We start from the raw sequence: 21,584 nt of genomic DNA, 5'->3' as shown, positions 1-21,584 counted from the left end.
GCAGTCGGTTCAACATGAAGATTCAACATTTGAAGATTACTTAGAAATTTCCAGTGAGTATAGATCCATCTGTCTGATTAGTTAATAGCAGGCTCTGGATCTTAAAACTTACTCTTAAGTGTCTGTATCCACTCCTTTTTAATGTCTGTGTAATGGCTCTGATAAATGAAGTGCTGCATGTTTTTGCGAGTTGATTATTGGAGAGAACTGAAGTGCCTGACCTAATAAGCCCCAGGTTAAAAAACTCTAGAAGCAAAATGCTGGATTTTCTTAAAGCAATAACAACCCTGGTATTTACTTCATTTGTTACTGCATAGTAAAATGAATCCTAGGATTACCTAGAATAGTAGAATCTTGTCTGGTTTCAATGAAAAGGGGGCAACAGTAAACAATTGCCAATTAAAATAGTAAAGCTTGTATGAATCTCCAAGTATTAGTGCTATTTGTCACTTGTCACATAGAGACTGATGTGTCAGTTGACTCACAGGGCTTTGTGCAGGCTTATCTAAGGTATTTAAATGTATACCTTAATACTCTTTTCCTGTATTTTCCAGGCAAATACTTAGCAGCAGGGAAATTTAGGGAAGTAGTTGCTTTTTGTTGAGAATATGAAATGTGATCAAAGGGTGGGGTTGAGTTACAGTCCAATGAGCTAACAATTACAGTAAAATTCTGCACCAGTCTTTTCAGTTTCCCCAAAATTTGAACTGGACTTTTAGTTCATTTCAACATGGCTTTTTGCTGATTGTACAATTTTGCTTTTGATTATGATATAGCTCCAAACTCCACCAAAGATTACTGTGATTATCTGGATTAGTAACTTGAATCTAATCTCATCTGTAAAATAGTGAGCTTCAGAGTTCTTCTGAGCTCAGCATAATAGCAAGAGAGCACCCTGTATGGTTCAGATATTTAAATATTTGTATATCCAAAAGGAAAAAATGGCTTCAAGACAAAACATGCTTTTCTTCATGTCTTACGTAAAAGCAGACCCAACATCCAGATCCTGGTTCTATTTCTGGCTCAGAAATGGACTTTCTGTGTGACCTTGGTCAAATTAACCCCTCTACTTGTCTGTAAAATGAACTTCCCTTCCATTAAGCAGCCATATATATCATAAAATAATATGCCAGTGACTTGATTCTGAAGAAATGCCTATATGTGAATATATCATGTGTAAACTAGCGCTATGATTTAACCATGGATTTTACTCCTCGTTTTTGTTAAAGATCTTTGACGATGTTAAAGAAAATAAATGTGTGTAAAATACAGATCTATTTATCAGCCCTTATGAACCACTGGGTGGGCAGTAGCAGGCTATGGCTGAATTGATTATCCTCATATTTTAGCAGGAAAAAGGATTTTATCTTTACTTGATAGTACAGGGTCAGAACAGAAGATAATGCAGCTGTTTGGAGAACAGTTCAGTCTCTCGGGAAGTGTAAAAAGAAATTTCCATGTCAAATAAAATAAGAACTTTGGAATAATGGGGAGAAAACATGCAGCCAGGTATTTCAAGAAATTCTGAATTGTAAATACCAAAGTGAAAATTTACTGTGTTTATAACTTGTGATATTTTTCAACTGAAATTGAAGTTCTGAAGTTCTGTACATGCTAAGAAATGCTACTCTCCTCTGAAGGGCCAAAAAACTCAGTGGCTGTCAGATTCCATAAATTTAGATCCTGAAGTTGACTACTGTAACAAATTCACACATCTGAATTATTACTGAAAAATCTTAAAGGGTGAGATTTCATGGGAATGTGAAATGCATGTCAGCAATAGCTGTCACCGCTGTTAGTAAAAATATGGCTGGAGGAAGGAGCTATTGTCTTTTCCATTTGTTAAAAAGGCATCGTAGTTGTGCGAGATGTGAAAGACCAGGTGCAATGTTCTTTTTCACCTCTTCAATCAAAATGCCCTCATTCAAGGTTATATTCTTCTCTGGGCTGGGTAAGAAATGTATTCCAGTACTCCTGCTGAAAACTGCACCACTTCTTAGAAATAAATTCAAACATTCAGTAGGCCAGCGAAGACTAAGCGGGAGCGTGACTAGGTTGGTGAGTGGGCTGGAAAGATTGTAGTCCCAACAGCAAATGGTTACCAGATATATGTAGATATACATAGACAGTTGTTCAGTTGCCCTCATAAACTGCAGTTGGTTGAAGGAAACAGTGCTTGTGTTTTGTGCTGAACTAAATCTGGCCCTTCATAACTTTTTGAATGAGACTGTTGTTTGTCAGGGATGTACATACTTTTTGGTTTTGCCTAGAGCTAAAAAAAGTCAAGCCAGAAGTGTTGCTGTGGAGAACCTAATAGGCAAAGAAGAGAAATTGCCAAGAAGCCCATTGGTCTAGAATTACTTCTAGGATCAGCAGTTTGCACATTTATGAGGCTTTTGTTGTCAAAAATATTTTTTTCACAGTTTTGTTTGAAGTCCCTGGGTGGACTGTTTCCACCTCTCTTACATGCTACCCCAGGAACTGATATTTGGGGGCAGAGGATATTTGGGGGATGAGGATGGAGCTGTGTAACAGTTGTATTTGCCAGTTCTACTTACCCAATAAATAAACTGGTTTCTGGCAGCTCCTAGGAAGTGTAGCTGCAGTGCTCTCTAGTGGTTAGTAGCCCTGAATTACTTTTTGCTGTTTTAAAACGAGACTTACTTTACCACTGGCTCATCTCAGTAGTACTTCTGAGTATCTTTCTATTAATAGTGAAGTTTTTCTCTTCGGGACCTCCAGGACCTAGAGGAGTTGTTATAAATTTACAGAAACAATGATCTGAATCAGGGAACAACGAGGTGCTGAAAATTCAACCTCAATAATATTAATTATAAAACAGTAAAATTTGACATCATCCTTTTTATTTTGAAAAGCATGAAACCAGTACAAAGAGAAGAATGAGGAAATAAGTAATAAGTAATAAGTAGCAGTTTGACCATAGAAAATAACCTGACTCTGTATTCTCTATTAGCTGTACAGTATGTAGGACTAATGGTTCTTTTAAGTAATGCAGCTAGTTTTACTAAGTAGTCATAGGACAGAAGCAAGCAAGAACACATAACATTCAGGAGACTTTAATACTGCTTAAAGGCAAAACATAATATACAGAGTAACCCCCTCAACCTAGTACAAAAATACTGTGCCCGGAAACTATATATTTGTTCAAATATTTTTAAAAGATAAATGAATACAAATGGACAAACTCAGTGGCTGGTGACTGTGATTAAGATTTTTATTAAACTATAATAGAAATGTATATTAAAACTATTTACAGTGCATTTCACACTACATTCTTTAATAGACACATGCAGGTGTCTGCCATGTGAATACAAAGAGGGCTCAAATTCTAACTTCAGTTACATCTGTAAGGTACCTTGGGCATCAGCAGGAATAGCTGAATACAGCAAAGAGCAGGTGAGGCAGGTGTTACCAAGGGTAAGAGTTTGGTCCCTCTTTATAAGTAAAAAAGGTGGATTTGACCCATTCTTTCATTTTCTATACAGCTCAATCCAACTCCCACTGAGGCAAATGGGAGTTGTATAATTGACTTCAATGGGCATTTGAGCACGCCTTAGGCCCTGGCATGACAAGCTCGTGCTGTGAAGGTTAGCGGAAACTAGGTATTATATAGCATTGTCACATAAATATACATTTACAAACAGTGGTACTTAGATATGAGTTTCTCTAGGGAAACAAACTTCTTTATGTGGAAAATAAACTTTCCCATGCAATTTCCATTCATCTAGCAATGACAAAGATAAAATATCTTGCTGTCACAATTTGTTGTATTTAGCAAGTATCACTAATTACCAGGCGAAATTCTGTGATGTTTTCTTGTTCCTGTTGAAGTCCAAACCAAAAAAATCCAGCCCTCATTATTTATCATACTCTGGCCAAACTCATTCTTTTATTCAAGCTCCAATGTTCAAGCTTATCTTTCAAACTAGTGCAAGTCCCTGAAGAAATACAGCAGGGAACTGTGAAATAAAGCTGAAACCTTGTGTAATGTAAACTGCATGTGATGTGACATGAAGAAGAAACTGCAGCATCACAGAGGCAAGACTCCTAACTAAAGCTAATGTATAAATTTGCCTGAAATACTAGGTCTCTATAAAACCTTTAAAAATGTATGAGTGAGGCATTTTTTTCCATCAAAACTCTCTGCTATCTTCTCATGCATAACTGCAAAGGACAGCAACCAGATCACTTAGGCAACATCTCTGAATTTTAAGGGGCTAGATCTGACTCTTAGTAACTTTTCTGTATAATGGGTTGGAAAATCAGTTACCTAGTAATCTCAAAAAATCTTATATATGAATTAGACAGTGTTCTGATTTTGTCAGTTTGTGCCACTGACAGATAAAATGCATTGGACTGGAGTCCAAAAGTTTACCTTTACATGCATGCAATTGTCAGAGGGTGATGCACGAAATCAGGCTTCAGTCCCCTCTTCTAAAGAGAGATCAGCTCGTCATCAATGGAATAGATTATTCACTTTTATCACTTGTATTCTATGAAGATATGATAGTAATCTACTCCTAACTTTAAACTAGTACTAATTAAAAATCAATACCTTATCCAAAATCAACATTACATTATTTTTCCTTCCTTTCTTTTATTGTGTGACATAATAGAAAACCTAGACATTCTACAGCTAATATTGGATGTGTGAATAGCTTGTTGGAAAAGAAGTACTACCTACAGCTTAGGAGCCTCACTGTTATTTTTGACGAGAAGAGGTAGGGTTAATCAGTAATTTTGTATATGTAAATATGTATGACAAGTAATTTTTTCTTAAGGGGAACAAAAACAGAAAGAAAAGTATATCTTTAATCATTAAACTGTGCTGTGGAATGACTTTAAAAGAAAATATGTCCATGTCTGAGAACAAGTAGGATACTAACTTAGATGTCTTCACTGAGACAAGTATTAGTGGGACAAATTCTGTACCTGAAGACTTAAATATCAAATTTCACAATGGCTTTAATGGACTTAAGACTGAACTGACAAAGTGATAAATTCCATTTGAACTTGCTTCTTGTATAATCCACACTGATTGCTTCAGGTAGACAATACAAGTTGGGGAGAATATGTTTGAGTCCTGACTAAAATAAGAAGATACACAACTCATGATGAAATGAATGGCAGCTGCATGGCTGTAATCCACTAGCTAGGTTTGAAAATGTTGAATTCTGAAGGCAATGAATTTCAGGCAGAAAACAGCCTGGCTTTTTTTCATATTATCACCTATCTAACTTATGAAAGGAATGAGCAATTTCTGCAAACAATTCATACAAAGCTATGACGCGAAACCAGCACACTCTGACTTCGCCTTCAGGCAGAGTAAAGCACTGTATAAACAATTTGATCGCTCTCTTGAAATTTCATGAAGTACAGCAATCTTTTAAGGTTCTTAAACCAGTAAAGGGTTTGGTTTTGTAGAAATATATATAGATACAGGTGTATTATAACATTGAAATGGTTTATTTACTAGGAACTGTATTTCAATATATGTTCCAATCCTTGTAGTGAAGGGGACTCTGTGGGATAAATGTGTACAGATATGTCATTAAATACATGCACATACTGACTGTGTTCATTTTAAGTGAACCTTTGAAAAAACGCAGCGTCATGTCCATTTTTTTCAAGTCAAAGGTATGAATCCAGCACTCCTTCACAGTAGTTATAAATTTATGTCATAATAAAGCTTTGCTGAACACACAATATAGCAAAGAAATACTGGGATCTTAATGTAAATAATATGTCATATCAGCATAGCTGATTTGCTGTGTTGTTACCATGAATTACTAGTCTCAACCATACTAGCAAGAATACACCTTATATACAGATACTTGATTCATATTTATATTAAATAGGTATCTAATCACTTAGTGTAATAATTATATTTTGGTATCTCAAGCATTCAAGGAAAATAATTTACAAGGACTATGAAATCCTGAAGCAAAGTTTCCTATTTATTAAAAAGTACCTAAACCCCTTTTTTCTGGGGGGAGAGGTGTTGTGGGGGCAGGCTGCTGTCATTTTTCTGCATTGCTATGACATGCTACATACATATTATACTGTGTATGCATATAAATACACATATGGAGCACTGCAGAACAGTAGCCCTAGAATTCTTAATTATTGTTGAACTCCATACTTTTTTTGAAAACCTAGGAAAAAAAAATCAGGAGAAATACCTTTGTAGAAAAATGTTTTCAAATTCAGCTGCAATAATATATTCTAGTGACTCTTGTCACTAGAGAAGTTTGAGAGAGGATTTAATCAGTGACAAATAATTTAGGTTAGCAGAAATGCTAGAGACTATCAGAATACTCCATTCTATATTAAAAAATCCAGCTATGAAACTCAGGGTCATCAAACATTTTGAGACATTTACTTCATTTTTTGTTAGCTTCTGGTATAGTTTATCTAAATGTGGAGACTGATAAACAGAGGTTGTTTTCACTGTCCTTCTGACCAGCTCTTACAAGGGGGGATTGATAATCTCCTGGGAAAAGTAATTTATTGCAGTTTCCAACTAGAATTTTCTGGATTACTGTGATAGAAATGAACTCCAACACTTCAAAGTACAATCCCAGATGTATTATTTTTGCCTAATACTATGGATGATTTTAACTGAAAAATCATTACTACAGATTAACAAAAAAATGCCATTTTCTGTGTCTCTGCGCAGCCGAAGTTACACCTACTGCTAACCAACCGTAGATTGCTGACATTGATCTCCTCATCCTGTCTACCCAAAGAATAGTACTCTCTATTACTCTTGGGGTTTCTCTAATGTGTATATTTTCTTGAATTGGCTCCCAATTCAAAACAATTTTTATTAGTCATCTTCATTTAAATAAAATATCAATGTTGCTTTTTTTACTAGTGCATGTTAATTGATTGCTTACTCTTCTGATCGTTAATGCCTCATATACAAATGGCAAGTCCCTGTAGCGCTGTTGGCTATTTTTCCTTTCAGAAGTCTTTCTTCCTATTTCTTTAAGACATTGTGATTAATCATTTTTAACATTTTCAACTAATGCTAAAAATGATTTTTAAAAGATACTAACATAAAACGTTCTTCAAAGTGGTCATAGCCATTTCATAATAGCACTGGCCTAAAGAATCAGTCATTGGTAGTCACCAGAAGTGTGTCATTCCTGCATCATTCTGATTCAGATTTTCATCTCTTGCTCTTGCAGTCACATTCTCTTCTACTCTTCCTGCCTGTGATTCAGTCTGTTCATTATGATGATGTTAAATTCAACTTCCAAATGAAGTTAAAACCAGCATATAGAAATGGTCCTGTTTAGTTTCCATTTCTCTCTGTTTCTTGCTGCTTTCTATGGGAGCCTTTCTTCCGTGGCAGCCTGTCACTTATATTGTGACATTTCATCAATCTTCAAGCAGTTTCCATTATTCATGGATAATTATGACACTTCTACCCCAAAACTCGTAAAACCCCCATTGCCTAGTATTTCACAGGGTTTTAAAAAATTTCTCCAAATGTAAGGCATTTGCTAAGACATTCCTCTAATACGAAAAAAAACCTGCTGGGTGCACAGATTCTGGGGCTTTTTCTCTTCAAAGCCCAGTTCTGTCTCCTGAAAGAGGTTAGCATAGTATATGCTGGATTAGGCTCCCCAGAGTTAATCCCAATCTTTCCTCTGAACCTCTGGGAAGAGAACAGGCAGGAATACTCATTACTTTTATAACGCAACACAGCAAGATTGGAAGAGGAAAAAAGGTGCGAAATGCAGTAGTCTTTAAGATACTGGCCACAAAATGATCACTAAACAACTATATACATCTATAAAGTAATAGGCTCTCGGGGACAGTCGAGTAACTGCACTTGTACCTTCTTGTGGAATAGGGTAGCAAAAACTACCCTTGCAGATCTTTTTCCATCTCAGTCAGATGTAATAAAAGAAACATACTATCTTTATATAACCTTGGCGTATACATGGTCATGCTATATCTTGAAATGTGCAAAAATAATACAGCAGTGGCAAAACATAAGCCGAATTCATACAGTGTTTAGCAAAATGCAGTACTCTCCTATTACTATGTCTTCTATGTGAACTTAAGCTTGTGGTTGTTAAATCAGCATCTCAGTTCCGTTTGGCTTGATTGCTTTCTCCATTAATCAGATTCTTCTCTTGTTGTTCAGCTAAGGATTGCCATTTCTGCCTATTTTTCCTACAGCCGTCCAGTAAAGGGTAGCAGGCCTCTGACACATGCGTTAGGGCCTGAAATAAATTAAGAACATGTAAAACAGATTACATTTAAGAACAAAATAAGTGTTCTTAAAGACGACTATGAGAGAGACCAGAATGATTGAAATATGAGGTCTATCTAGAATTGAAATTGAACTTGTGTTTTGAACTTCAAGGAAGGCTTCCTGCTGCACATCAAACATGAACACAGTTACCTGGCAGTAGTGCAGATCAGACTGAGCAGCAGTGTCCACACAGCACTTGATACACAGATGCAGAAGGAACCATGAAAGGTTTGTTGTATTATGTACAAGTGACCTGTCCAGTATTCCTAGTGAAGTACTATGCATGGACTTTGTTTGCAAGCCAGTCCTGATGTGTAGCAAGGTTGGCCATAAGGATGACCTTGGAATGGTAACCAGACATAGAGCAGGTGTAGTTAACGGGACTGTATTCACTGACGGTGTATTAATTGATCCAGAGGAGTTCTCCCAGAAATCTCTGAATTCAAGATAGTTAGCATTCAATAGGTAAATGACATTTGACACTTAGTGCCTTTTAGGAATAACAAGTATTTTTCATGATGTAGCTGTGATACTCTATCAGAATGAAGGAAAACTGGATTCTGATATTTAAATATAGAATTGAAAAATAAATAAAAGCACAATTCATAAGCCTTTTTGTATGTTTTTCTTTCCTGATGGAAGTGATGAAAATGTATCCTCAAGCTATGACAGTCAGTCCTTACTTGCATAAAGGGTTCTGTTAGCTTTTGGAATGAAGTCACACTATTCAGAAGTGTGAAGTGGGAGTTCAGACTGTGCGGGACAACAAGGTACGGGAAGGAGTGTTTGAGACCGCTGATTCTCTAACTACTATGACTGACTGTAAAGTACACAGAGGAGAATCCTGGCCCCTCCACTGGTCACTATACAAAACCTAAAATCAGTCAGAATTGACTGAATTCACATGGATTCTCATTCAAATGAATGAATTCCCATTCAAATAACGTGAGGTAGCAATGTCTAATTCTCCTGTAACTTTACATAGGGACCCTACTGAATTATAAGCTTGTCTAAATCTTCGTAGTTCCTTTTGGCTTTACAGGCTGCTTCATTAGTCCCAGTAGACTTAATCGAATTATTCTTGATTTACACCAGTGTAAGAAGAATGGGGCTGTCAAATATCTCTGGGGGTTTCCTGTTTTATTTATCTGACTAGATCTAAACAGCATTTTAAACTGCTAAATGAAACTTTTTTAAATTAAAAAATTAAGAGACTGAAACACATTTCTCATTTTTTTCAGATTTCTGAACTTAAAGGGAAGACTTGTAGATCATTCAGTTTAGCTGTGCTGGTTGCCTAGCTAACACAGGCCACAAACCTTCAGTTCATTGGGATCTGACCTACTCTGAATACCATGGTAAGTCACATACTTGCAGTGCTGTATTGGGAACTCATCTCTGTTTGCTTTGTGTGTCAAATTCCTACTGACTGGATGAAAGCTAAGAAAACAGTGAAAAGGCTGTTATTACAACACTGTTTGTTGTTTGCTTTTATAGCATAACATTGCAGAGTGAACACTGTGCTTTTTCATTTCCAAAGTAACATTGAAGTTGTTTATATGTTTTACCATTTATTACTCATTGAAGAAAAGAAAAATCTGTGTGAGCAGGTAATATCCCCTACCTGTACTCCAGTCAGAATAAAGAAACACTGGGTCAGGTCAGCTCAAACCATAGCCCCTTCCTTGGATTTAGCTGTACTGTCACAGGTTTTGTCACTTCCTCATAGGCTCCCCATCCTCTTTAGTGGTCTCTGCCCCTACAGGTAAGTCGCTCTCACTTATCTGCGAGGTTAGGGCCCATGCTGACGTATTCTGAGTCTGTATAAAGCCCCAGACAGTATGAGCCTCCTACGTGCTGTTCCCTGTTCCAGTTCAGGTCAGACTTTGAGACAAGACGACAAGTAAGAGTGATACACTGAAAGCTGTAAGAGGCAACGTACTCTAAACAAAAAAATGCTGCTTAGACCCCCTCCTGTGGATGTAGCATCTCCTTCTTTCTTCCCCAATTAAAGAGAAGGGAGAAGACTCCAAATATTTGTAGGTGCTTTTTGGCTGCTAACAATTGCAGTTACAAAGCAGGGGCACAGTAGCTAGAAATTATCCATGCACCCTGAACTGTAGAGGAGCTGGGTACAGTTTGGACTAGTATCACTTGGTAACTGCTGATGTAAGCTGCAGGGCACATTTCAGGGAAAATAACTGAAAATTTTCTGGTCTTTTCATAAATGGAAAGGTAAAGTCCTCCCCTAACAAGAAAAAGTATAGACGTTCAGGAGGTGTAGGCATTCAAACCTGCTCAGGTGTTCTGTTCAAAGAATTTTCTGTTTGTATGGCCTGTACCTTTCCACAAGTACTCAGTCTTCTTTCCATGGCCTGCCTCCTACTGGAGAATGTTTTCTGAGGCTTCCTAGCAAAGGCTGTCTTATTTTCCTGACAAACAGTTTCTACAGCACAAGAACATATGAATTTCAGGGGCAGCATCTTGTAGCTCCCTCTCCTTCCTCCATCCTTGTTTCCTTTAAACTGGTGGATGTGGATTCTTTTTAGAAAAGTTTACTGTGTAAGAGGGAAAAATTTGAGTAATCACCTTGTTCCTCCCACTGGCAGATTCTTCAGAACTAGGTTACCTGTTCCTCACCTTTCTTTTTCTCACCTCAGTTCCTGTAAAATACTTGCTACAGTCCCAACAAAAGGCTTGCACTCTAGTGCTTTACTGGTTTAAAGAAAAATCAGAAATCATTATGTTTTGTTTCACACTATATCTGACCAAGTGTCTGCTTATACAGTTTGTGACCAGGATGAAAAATATTTCAATGAATTCTCTCAGGCACTGCTTTTGTGTGTGATGAAAGAAAAAAATGGGGTGGGAAATGCTGAACTCAGGTAAATTTCCTACACATAGCATATCATCTTTTGCATGAAGAGTTCTGAATTCTTTAAAACTCTTAAGCAACACTTCTTGTCAGTGCATGACATGGATATCATTCTCCTCCTAGGTAGCAAAGCATTAGTTTTGTCACTTTCCCTGATGATCATAGCAGCTCATTGGAGCTGCTGGAATCCAAAATGTAACACAGGGATCTAATGCTAAGTGCACAGAGCACAGCAATGACCACTAGGTTTTAAAAAATTATAACAAAACATTAATCAGACAAACATACCATTAATGATAAATACTAAAATAATTTCTTCAACTGAATAATGAACCATATGTAATATATAACAGAAAAAAATTAACTAAGGGACTAGTTTTTTATTTGATTTTTATTCTAATTTTAAATCTCCATCTATCAGAGGCTACAGTGAGCAGTTCTGGTTTTAGATCTTTGCAATCCTTTCTTAAGCACCATACCTCATACAGCTGCAAACAAACAGCATCTATGAATCCAACCTGCATGCTGGGAATTTTATTTTTCTTCTCTCTGTTCATTAGATCCTGCAGATGAGAAGTAAACAAGCTCTGTGTTTAAATGCATTAAATAAAAAAACCCAACCAAAACCAAAGAGACAGGCTGGAATTAAATAGCAGCACCTTAAAAAGCACAGCAAGCTCAGCGCAGCAGGGTATCAGTACATGTGTTGCAATGCAGGTAATGTGACTGCATGACTTGCCTCAGGAGATTGTCTTTGGATTGACAGAGCCCAAATAGCTAGACAAATAGACAAGCTTGCTGGTTTTGGATAGGTTGCAAATAGGTACCAATTTAGGAATGTATTTCCTAGACAATAGAGTGATAACGATTTAGAAGAAATAACGGTGTCTGTTCTTCTGGCTCAGACATAATGACACACTGTTGGTGTTTGGGAACCGCAGAAGAAAACAGACTACTAGGAAGACAGGGAAGGAGTTGGTCCTCTGTGCTGGTCAGTAGGAGGAATTGTGGCTTTTGAAAGTAATGTGAAGTGCTGTTTGTAGAAGCCATTTTGAAAGAGGTAATTCTGCCACTTACTGTTGGTTCTATGTTGAGTTCCTTCCGCTCTTTATCTCCTTGATCGAAGAACTCACTAGCTACCAGCTCAGCAATCTGTAAGAGATTTCACACATTAAGAGCTCTAAAAGTTTTCTTGCCTACCTACAATCAAAGCTGCTTCCTGCATTTCTTATCTCTCCGTAGGATATATCAAATTGGGACCCCCCCATAGACTCCCCAGCTTAACAGCTAGCTTTTAGAATTCTTCGTGTGCACATCTGTGCACAAACAAAACACCTGCGTGTGCTGATATTTAACGTGACAAAGCAAAGTGAATAAAATGGCACATAGGCACACTGATAACAGTTGGAATGATCGACACACAGAAAAAAGTCAGCTGATGCTAGTGTGTTATATCAATTGACTGTCTCGTAGTTACACAGAAATGTTGGAAAGAACAAAGATTCCTGCTTTACCTTCAGATTACTGCTTACATGGTGACATAGCAAATGCACAGATCTTGCTACAAAGACCTGAGAAAGTCTTCAATCCACATACAGCACTTTGAAGGACTGCTTCCTAAGGCTCTGCATTTCACCACTGCCCTTGCAATAAGGACTGGATGGAGGAAGCAGAAGCTGTTATGTGGACTTTGTACTTAGCAGATCTTAAAATTAAGCATATACCCGTTGCTGAACTGGCCATGGTTTGGTTATGGCTGATAAATCACAAGCAGTCATCAGCATTGCTCTGTAGAAAAAGTAGAAAGAAATCTCTGAATTACTGAATTAATCAGCACATTTATTTATTTCTGACATTAGCAGTGACTGCCGTCTTTATTGACAGTATGGGGACCAAGGACTGAAATAGGAATAGATGTAGAACATAACTAAATTAGGCTGTTTTTTAAAGGCACTGAATTTGAAATATGGCATCCTTCCTTTCTGAGACGGCCTGTGTAAGCCTGCTTTTCTGTAGCTGTGCAGTGCAATATGTATCTCTATTCTTAATCTTCTTTTTTCTTCATTTCACTAGTTCTTTTCAGCAAAGAATCAGCTTCAAAACAAACTGCCTGTCCTGAATCTTTAGTTACTAGTTTCAGCAATTCAATATTTAAATATGAAGTATCAAGAGCAAAAGGACATGGTACCTAGAGAGGAATCCTGCACTCGTTGGGAGGAACAGAAATGCTCATGCAACTCCATGTGCAACTTAACGAAGTTTATTATACAGGTTGCAGACTTAGTAATTCAGACCCGGGGAGTCATTCAGTGATCTATATGCCAGTGACAGTTTGCACAGGCCCAGAGCACACAGATCTGCTGGGTTTAATGAAATTCACAGCAACATGGCATGGAAAATTGGGTACCTAATAATATTAACTGACTTCTTAATTATTCTGCTTTTACTTACAAAAATAGCTCCTTCTGTGTAGGATCTTCCCAATTAAATTGCTTCTTCCTTAGAAGTTCAAAAAATTCTCCTCTCCTCCTTCAAAAGAAGTTAAAACAAAAGATTTTGCGGCAAGCCGACCAATCCAAACATCCAGCAATGACTATCCGGCCAAACTTGCCTCTGACTTACTTTATGTATAGTGCTAGGTCTGTGGCAAGAATGGCTTGTTTTATCATTTTCAGTGTGGCCTTGTATTCTTCAATGGAAAGGCTGCTGAGAATCTGATTTCCCTTTACAAAAAAACAAAACCAGTGTTATCAGTATAATGGGCAACAGCACACCAGTTTGCTAAAGCGTCTCAGATAGTAAATCATTATGAGTTGCTTGCTGATATCTGATGTCATTCTTTTACCCTGCTTCCTTTTGCAGATTCCCCAATTTAAAAATAAAAATTCCAATCTTCTTGAGTAATGGCAGAAAGCCGCACAGCAACAGCATCATAATTGACTATTACAAAATGAAACTGCAAGCAGAGAAACATCAAAGCCCATTTCACTCATCAAAATTAAATTTGCCACTAGCTGTATCGTAGTATTTCTCTTTCCTCTTCCCCCACTCCCTGAAGCAGAGGAACTATAATAGATTCCAGTACCTTCCTATATACCTTATGTAAATGAAAATATTTTCCTTTTATGAAGCAACATAAATAATGAGCTATTACATAGAAATATAAGCCCACTGTTAAACACAAACACTATGGAGGTGGTGAAATGGCAACTTGCCTCTACCTTTTTTCCCTATTTTCGTGTCTCAGTAGGAAAGAATCATTACAATACAAAGGATGCTGGAAGTACCATACTTGTGATATGAGGTGAGCAGTGAAAATACACTGCTTTGAAATGATTGTGCATGCTGAATAACTGATCTTAGAATAAGTTAATAATACAAAACAACAAGAATGTAGTTTTCTTTGCATATTTACTTAGGTTTGGCTTCACTTTGGAATGTCAACATTAGCAGTGTTTTGTTTGGTCTCATCAGGACTGCTTTGTGTATGTGTAGGCTGGAATGTTTTTTGAAATGTGAGCAAGGATTGGGTTTATTTGGTGGTTCATAAGAGGTCAGTGAAAATGGCAACAAATCCTTTTGTTTCCTTTGGTCCAAGCAAGCAGGTACTCAAAAGGATATTAGCAAGGCTTCCCTTATCAGGCAACGCTTGGAAAGGTTTGGTGGCACTCAGCAATGGAACTGTGATTTCAAAACTGCTGCATTTGCTTTCTTTACCCAAAAAGGAATAAAGATCACTTAGGAATGTATAAGGGTGGGAATCTATCCAAAAGTTAAAAATAAACAGTAAAATAGGGGATAGTTTCCTTCAGCATACATGAAAATGTGGCACTTACTGGACTATTCAGGATCATAAGGCATTGATCAAAATGATGGTGCTCCATGATTGAGTGGCAATACAGCTGAGCCAGTGGATGTTCGCTTCTGAGGAGTAAAAAGACCCATCAGGTAGAGGAATCAAATTAAACATACTACTAATCCAGAAATAACTTCCCTTTTAATCTCCTCGTTACCCCACCCACTCATGCTTGGGCTTAACCAGTTCCTTTCCCCCTTCTATGTAACCAGCCAAACAAAATGCATACATTCTGAAGGAGGCAGGGGAGTACAGATAGAAAGACAATGCTGTTACTTTGTCAGAGCACAGGCGACTAGTTTTCAGCCTTCTGTTACCTGTAGAGACCATCTGCACAGAGGAGTGAGAAAGTAATACAAGGTTTTGTGAAGAGTGAAAGTTCTTGTATGAAAAAGAAAGGCAACAAGAAGCATTCATTCACAAGCAAAATTTAAGTGACAGTTTTGGGTTTTGTAACATTTTAAACACCAGCCTGACTTATTTAGTCAGCTCAGCTACTGAGCTTGTAAGTAATAATGCAGAGCTAATCAGGAGCCCACTGATACCAATGGGAAAATTCCTGCTGACCTCAGCAGACACTGATGCAGGGCGCAAAATGCTGATCAAGTGATTTCCCAGTGTTAGTAACTGTATTGGTACCTCATTCATCACCACTCTCTTCATGACCAAACTACTGCAATATCATTACCTACCCTTTGCCCAGGGTGAAATCCAAAAGGGAAACAAGGTGTTGGTATTACTACAGGCAGTGAAAACCAGCATGAAACCAACTGTGTGGATGCAGAATGTAAAGCTAAATCAGTCTAGAGAATAGAAGTTACTGTTTGAGTAACTTTAGACAAAATACAGAAACTCCTCCTCTGAGGATTTCTAATTTCCCCGTTCCTCATTGCGTAATATGGTTCTTAGCTTTTGCTGCTCTATATCCATTTTCAGCCCCTGGTTCCATGTTGCTTATGTCATCTCTTCAACTAAATCAGGATTCTTTTGGAAGTCTGTTTTGCTGCTCATCCTGAGTCTAGTACTCTAATTATAACCTGACCTCAAATGTTTAATCATGTAAGAAATTCTTTTTTAGCGTATAGTTTCATGGGACTTTTTCTATGGTTAAGGATCATTCACATGAATGAGTGGTTGCAGGATTGGGTCCCTGTGTAAGTGAGTGCACAGAGAGAGTCAAATAAAAGTCATAAGAGGAGACTCTGGGGACTTAAGAAGCAGAAAAATGTGGAGAGAAAGATGGAAAGACAAACAAAAACGCGGAAAGGGAGATTAAAAGATGCAAGCCCCTGAGGACTATGGGCTGGCTGCCCAGCACCTCCTCTGAGACCACTGCAAAAGAAGTGTAGGGCAAATATGCTTGCATGTTTCTGTAAGGAAATGAATTGTAGGATGGTGCCAACACATGCTGGGTGAAATTCCCATTGAGTTAAGTGGGATGCATACTGTGTCCCCTAAAGTTCATCCTGACTGGAGAGGGAAATATGTGAGAAATATCTTAGGTTATCTTCCCAAGTACTGCACCAGACTAGAGCTTGCTCAGTACTTACAGACCCTGGCTGTCTGGGAAGACACAAGTGCTGGAAATAAACTCAGGTCCTACTTCTGTAGTACATAGCATTTCTGTTAAACCACCACGCCAGGCCAAAGGACACCACTGCTTTCTGAACACAGTGGTTTGGTTATGTAGTTTTCAGATTCTGTGCTTGCGCACTCTACATGTGGGTTTGGAAGAAAAAGAAAATAAAACCCCTGCATATCTACCAAAAGACCTTTAAGCAGTTCATTTCCTGTAATTTGTACTACCAGGACCATTTCAATTTTTGAAACAGTGTTCTTAAGAGAAGAATCATATGCTGAGTTTCCGCTCTCCCTGCTCCCAAGGAAGAAACAAAAGGAAATAGTCCCTGGAAAAAATAATTTTGCATTTGTATTTAAACGAGGGATTTAAAAACAAAATTAGTGGAATTTTCTACTGAAAAAGAATTATTAAACTGTAATCATCTCTGCATTACAGCTTGTGCAAATGTTAGATTTTGCTGTCTATGACACTTTCCCAGGACATTTTTGAGAGGAGATGACGCATCTCCAGATGTCTTCCAGGAAATTTATTTTTAAATAAATAAAGCAAAAATAGCTAACTGGTTCCAATCACTGCAAGGCTACAGTTACTGCTGGAATCCCCTATTAGGGAACTAGAAAAAGGGTACTCTTTCAGTTTAATGGGGGTTTGGGGTTGGTTTTTGTTTGCTTTACACATCAGTCTCAGTGTTATTCTGAACATGGATCTGAAAGGCGGGAATTCTGCTTCAGCTTACTTGTTTTCTACCTTTTGGTATTCTCTGCCTCAAATAAACTTTTCCTCCCCTAGTGTCTTACTTTGCACACAGCGAGAACTGCAGACCACTTCTCCCAAAGGGTAGCTTCAAAACCACTCTCCAACTGTGCCAGAACAAGATACATGTATACGCTTCTGGGTATCTCTTCCCCATCTCTGGTCAGAGCAGGACACTCTGCTATATCACAATAATCACATTATACCATGTTTTAAGTCAAGCTATTTATTTAATTGAAGAATCATACACTATTATTTGTAGTGAATACTAAATTCACTGAAAAATGCATTTTGGGCGGAGCTGAAACTATTAATACATTCTAAAAAACAAGTTCTTTTAGTTAAAGATTAAAATGAGAATATTTTAGAAGAGTTCAGATGCTTCATTTTGATAACTTCAAAGCAAAATATTTTGTTTAGTAAAAATATTTTGGTTTGTGGTTTTAAAACATATTTTGACTTTTTGTGTTGTGAAGGTTTTTCTGTAACTCCGGAACTGATCAAAGTTAAAGAGTACAGATAACCCAAAATCAATGCAAAACACTCATACATTTTTAACGTGATTTTAAATATGTATCTTATCCAAATCAATTTAGAATTCTGGAAAAACACAGCTAAATGATGAGTAAAACAATCAGAGTTCAAAATGGTAGGGAGGCACCTGTGTATCAGATGGCTGCAGATCTCAGCGCTGTGCTGGCCCAGACCAGACGGGGAACAGCTGGCTGGGCAGGCAGCCGCCTGCAGAGCTGCACATTTCCTACACGCTGGCCCTTGGAAGCTGGGACCTTTTGCTGTCACTGTATGGGAAATGGGGGATGGGACATCCGGAACCAGAGCAGGAAGACGCTGCCCCTGCACAGTCTACAAAGAGTTCACTTCATCTGCCACAGTAGTAGTCAACAACTGAGGTTGTGCATCTGCTTTGGACTCTCAAATGTTTCTAGCTGTTCTTGCACTTTGTAAAATCCTGCTCCTTTGCACAGCCTCACATCATCAAATCAATTAGGTTGTACTTAATTTACCTCTGTGATTTTGGTATTAATTTGTGTTTATTTAACTTCTCTCAGACTGACTTACCTTTGGATGTAAGAGTTGTTCACTCCCCTGTGATCCAAATCATGGCTTAGAGTTGCTATCAGCAAAGCCAGTGTTTCCAAGTCAGTCAGTTTGCTCTATATGTAGAGTAATAAATACAAGGAGTGAGTTAGCTTTGTGATGGGGATTTATTTTGCACAATGTGCTTTGTATCCACTGTCTTGTCTTTACCCAGATAGGAGATAGAGTTCTGGCCCAAGGAGGACACGGACATAAAATGGTATGCTGAGAATAAGGGTTATCTCTAAAGTTGTGGTGCACAGCAATAATCATTCTCCACAAGCCTCAATGCAGTTTTCAGAGGGAACATCACCTAGCCCTATATATACTGATGAGAAAACTGATACAGAAGAGGAAGTGATTTGCATAATGTCACCTGGCAGCGAAGAGAGCGCAATTTTTTTAAATTCTGGCCATATGACTTTTAGCTCAGGTCCTCTATCACCTCAAGGGAGTTATGCTACATTTCCTAAGTAGGTATAAAAATTCATTATCCAAATGTCCTTGGAATAATCAGGAGAGAGAAATGTCAGGCTTTTCATTGATCACTGGGCAAATAAATTAACAGAAGTTTAAACCCTTGGAAAACAAAATTAACCAATACCTGACTCATTATTAAGGCATTTATTCTGGAGCTCCAACAAGGATTAGTGGAGAGGTTACAGTTTCTCATTTGTGACTATTTTGTATCTTTAATGTTGTTCATAGAATTGGATAGAAAATTTTTTTCAATCTGTCCAGTGAGAAACAGAGGCTGGACAAAGCTACAGTATTCATGCAGCATTTCGTACTGGGACAAGAATAGCAGGCACAAGAGTCAGGACAGGAACGTGAAGAACAGCTAGTGACAGCACTGCCACTGGGGGGCTGTACCCTCTGTACAATCAAATCCATATTTTCTTTAAGCAGTTACAACTTCAGTAGATTTACATCTGCTTTCTAGATTATGAAACCTGTCCTTAGCCTAGTCAAAAGACAAATCAGTTTGGAAATGAAAGATTTATGTTACTCCTAGGAAGATATGTCCCCCAGTGCTTGCTTTCCCCCTCAAACTAGAGAAAATTGTGAGACTTATGTTCAGTGCTGCTCTGACTCCAGAATCTAGGACATGAAAATCAGTGTGGAGTGAATCCAATGTAGTCAGGAATAAAACAATTTGTGGGAATTGCAGTGGAGGCTGACAGGATTCCAAAAATAGCAAGCAAGCTATCAGGATCATCAAAGATTGCTAGAGCACACACAGAGCAAAACTACCACGCCCGTTTCAGTATATATAAGGAATATGAAAGCCCATGTCTTTGTCTCTCCCAGCAACTTTTGTCTATTTTTTTAGGGAGACAAAGTTTGCAGAGGAAGGGAATGCCTCTTTATTATTGGTATTGGGTTTTGGTCTACAAATAGGATTTTATTTATTCTCCCAGAAGTGCTTACTGTAAAATAGAATAAACCAGCTAATAACAATTGTCTGTAATCAAACTGAAGAAACATGTTAATTCAGAATGAACAAAACCATTTTGTTTTCTTCAAGAATATAGAAACAAAACATTTTGGAAAAATCTTGAATCAATATCTTTCTTATTTTCGGGATCATTTAGCTCTTCAGTATTTATAATAAAGAATGATAAGGTTGGTTTTTAAATGACTATGTTTCTTTTACGTGGAAGGTTGAAACATTGTTCAAAAGCACTGAAATGAGCATTTAAATCTTTATTTCCAAAAAATGTTCTATTGTTTGTCTAAAGCTGTACTCAGCTCTGTGTTTAAACTTTAAAAATTTCCTGTTGAGTATTATAAGGAAACATCCTGAAATAGGGTCAGTCCTTTTCTTCTCCACCTTCTTGACTTGTAGCGTAAGCAGTAACTTTAAAAAAGGGCATAATCATGTACGTGCCTTATTTGAGATACTCCCATTGGGAACATCCACCTGATGAATTCTAGAGGATTTATCTGAAACAAGGTACATAACAACATGACAACAATTTCACCAAGCCCTTAAAGCAGAAGTCTTCAGCAGAAATATTTTGATTTCACTAGCAATACCACAGAATGATGAATATCTTACTGATGTGACAATCAGAACTATGCATCATTATTATAGAATTTGTTTAGCCAGAAGATTCTTAGTGTAGAAACAGCAAAATGTACCTGAATTTTACCAGATTTTAAAGCAGCAAACATGCACTGCGCTGTGTTAAAGGCATGTCTCCAATTGTGATAAGCAACATTTTTCCGATAATTTTTCTTTACGCTTAAAATCCATCTGCAGAGAACCTTTAAGAAACAGCACCAGATAGTTAGCTGTAAATGTATTAGAAATCTATTCTTTTTATGAAAACAAATCTTTCTCTAATCCTGTTGGAAACCTGTCTCAGAGAAACAAATTTCATTTTAACTCAATTAACTTCAAATATAATATACTTGTAACTGTCAACATAGATAAGAATATGCTTACAGCTACTAGTTCAGCCTCTCATTGCGTATGCAGTACTTGTGGGTTTGTGTTTTTATTACTGATGACTAAATGTTAGTGTCAGAGGCATTGCTGTTAGTTCAGAAACTGAGTTACGTTGAGCTTACTGGGAGAAAAAAAACCCGTGTTTGTAATGACATATTTGATAGAGACATTTTATTTTTTTAATTACGGAGTTCTCTTAAGAGCTGTTTTGATAATGAACATGTAGCTTTTCCCTCCTACCAGCTTGTCAAAAGACAAGCAGAATTGGACTTTGGAAAGCAAATAAGTATGACAGAAAGACAGCAATTACGATATCACTGGGTAGTATTTTTTTATGCAGGAAGAAAGTATGCCCTGAATGTTTTGCACAGCACTATTACAAGTTGTGGGTTATAATTTACTTCTAAGAAAGTGAAAGGTATAAAGGTCAGATAGGAATTCGATGTGTACTAGAACAGGTCCCTTGGTTTAAATGGACACAGTATACTGGTCTATGTTAAAAGCTGGATGAGAATCTAGGCCTTGGTTTGTCCAATAAAATTTTTCGTGTTCCCAGTGAAAGGTGTTGTACTGACAGAAATGAAAATCTGGTATCATTCACCCACATAAACGATGCCACCAGACAAAAGCAGCAGTATTCTCTGCCTTTCCACTGTTAAAAAAGGAGTGGTA

At 37.5% G+C, this 21,584-nt stretch overlaps 1 protein-coding gene and 1 long non-coding RNA gene across 8 annotated transcripts in view; one reads left to right on the top strand and one right to left on the bottom strand.

Moving 5' to 3' along the window:
- Positions 1 to 7: 7 nt before the first annotated feature.
- Positions 8 to 21,584, top strand: part of LOC135313184 (uncharacterized) — a 48,747-nt gene continuing 27,170 nt past the window's right edge. Inside the window, exons 1-2 of the long non-coding RNA XR_010372811.1 lie at positions 8 to 53; positions 9,535 to 9,651. This is a non-coding gene — a long non-coding RNA (uncharacterized LOC135313184). The remainder of the gene's footprint in view (positions 54 to 9,534; positions 9,652 to 21,584) is intronic.
- The window catches only part of PDE5A (phosphodiesterase 5A), a 76,671-nt gene continuing 57,929 nt past the window's right edge, over positions 2,843 to 21,584 (bottom strand). For 6 of the 7 annotated variants that reach the window (XM_064450548.1, XM_064450547.1, XM_064450546.1 and 3 more), the window contains exons 13-21: positions 20,603 to 20,728; positions 18,440 to 18,534; positions 15,005 to 15,092; positions 13,791 to 13,891; positions 13,620 to 13,697; positions 12,893 to 12,956; positions 12,246 to 12,320; positions 11,648 to 11,731; positions 2,843 to 8,261 (exon numbers count right to left, since the gene is read on the bottom strand). In XM_064450548.1, coding sequence (XP_064306618.1) covers positions 8,124 to 8,261; positions 11,648 to 11,731; positions 12,246 to 12,320; positions 12,893 to 12,956; positions 13,620 to 13,697; positions 13,791 to 13,891; positions 15,005 to 15,092; positions 18,440 to 18,534; positions 20,603 to 20,728 — 849 coding nt within the window. In that variant the 3' untranslated portion in view covers positions 2,843 to 8,123. The remainder of the gene's footprint in view (positions 8,262 to 11,647; positions 11,732 to 12,245; positions 12,321 to 12,892; positions 12,957 to 13,619; positions 13,698 to 13,790; positions 13,892 to 15,004; positions 15,093 to 18,439; positions 18,535 to 20,602; positions 20,729 to 21,584) is intronic. The other variant, XM_064450549.1, reaches the window with a different exon arrangement.

The sequence above is a fragment of the Phalacrocorax carbo genome, chromosome 4, assembly GCF_963921805.1.
Source record: "Phalacrocorax carbo chromosome 4, bPhaCar2.1, whole genome shotgun sequence".
Taxonomy (NCBI): domain Eukaryota; kingdom Metazoa; phylum Chordata; class Aves; order Suliformes; family Phalacrocoracidae; genus Phalacrocorax; species Phalacrocorax carbo.
Note: the sequence above shows the minus strand (reverse complement) of the source record. Positions and strands in the feature narration are given on the sequence as shown.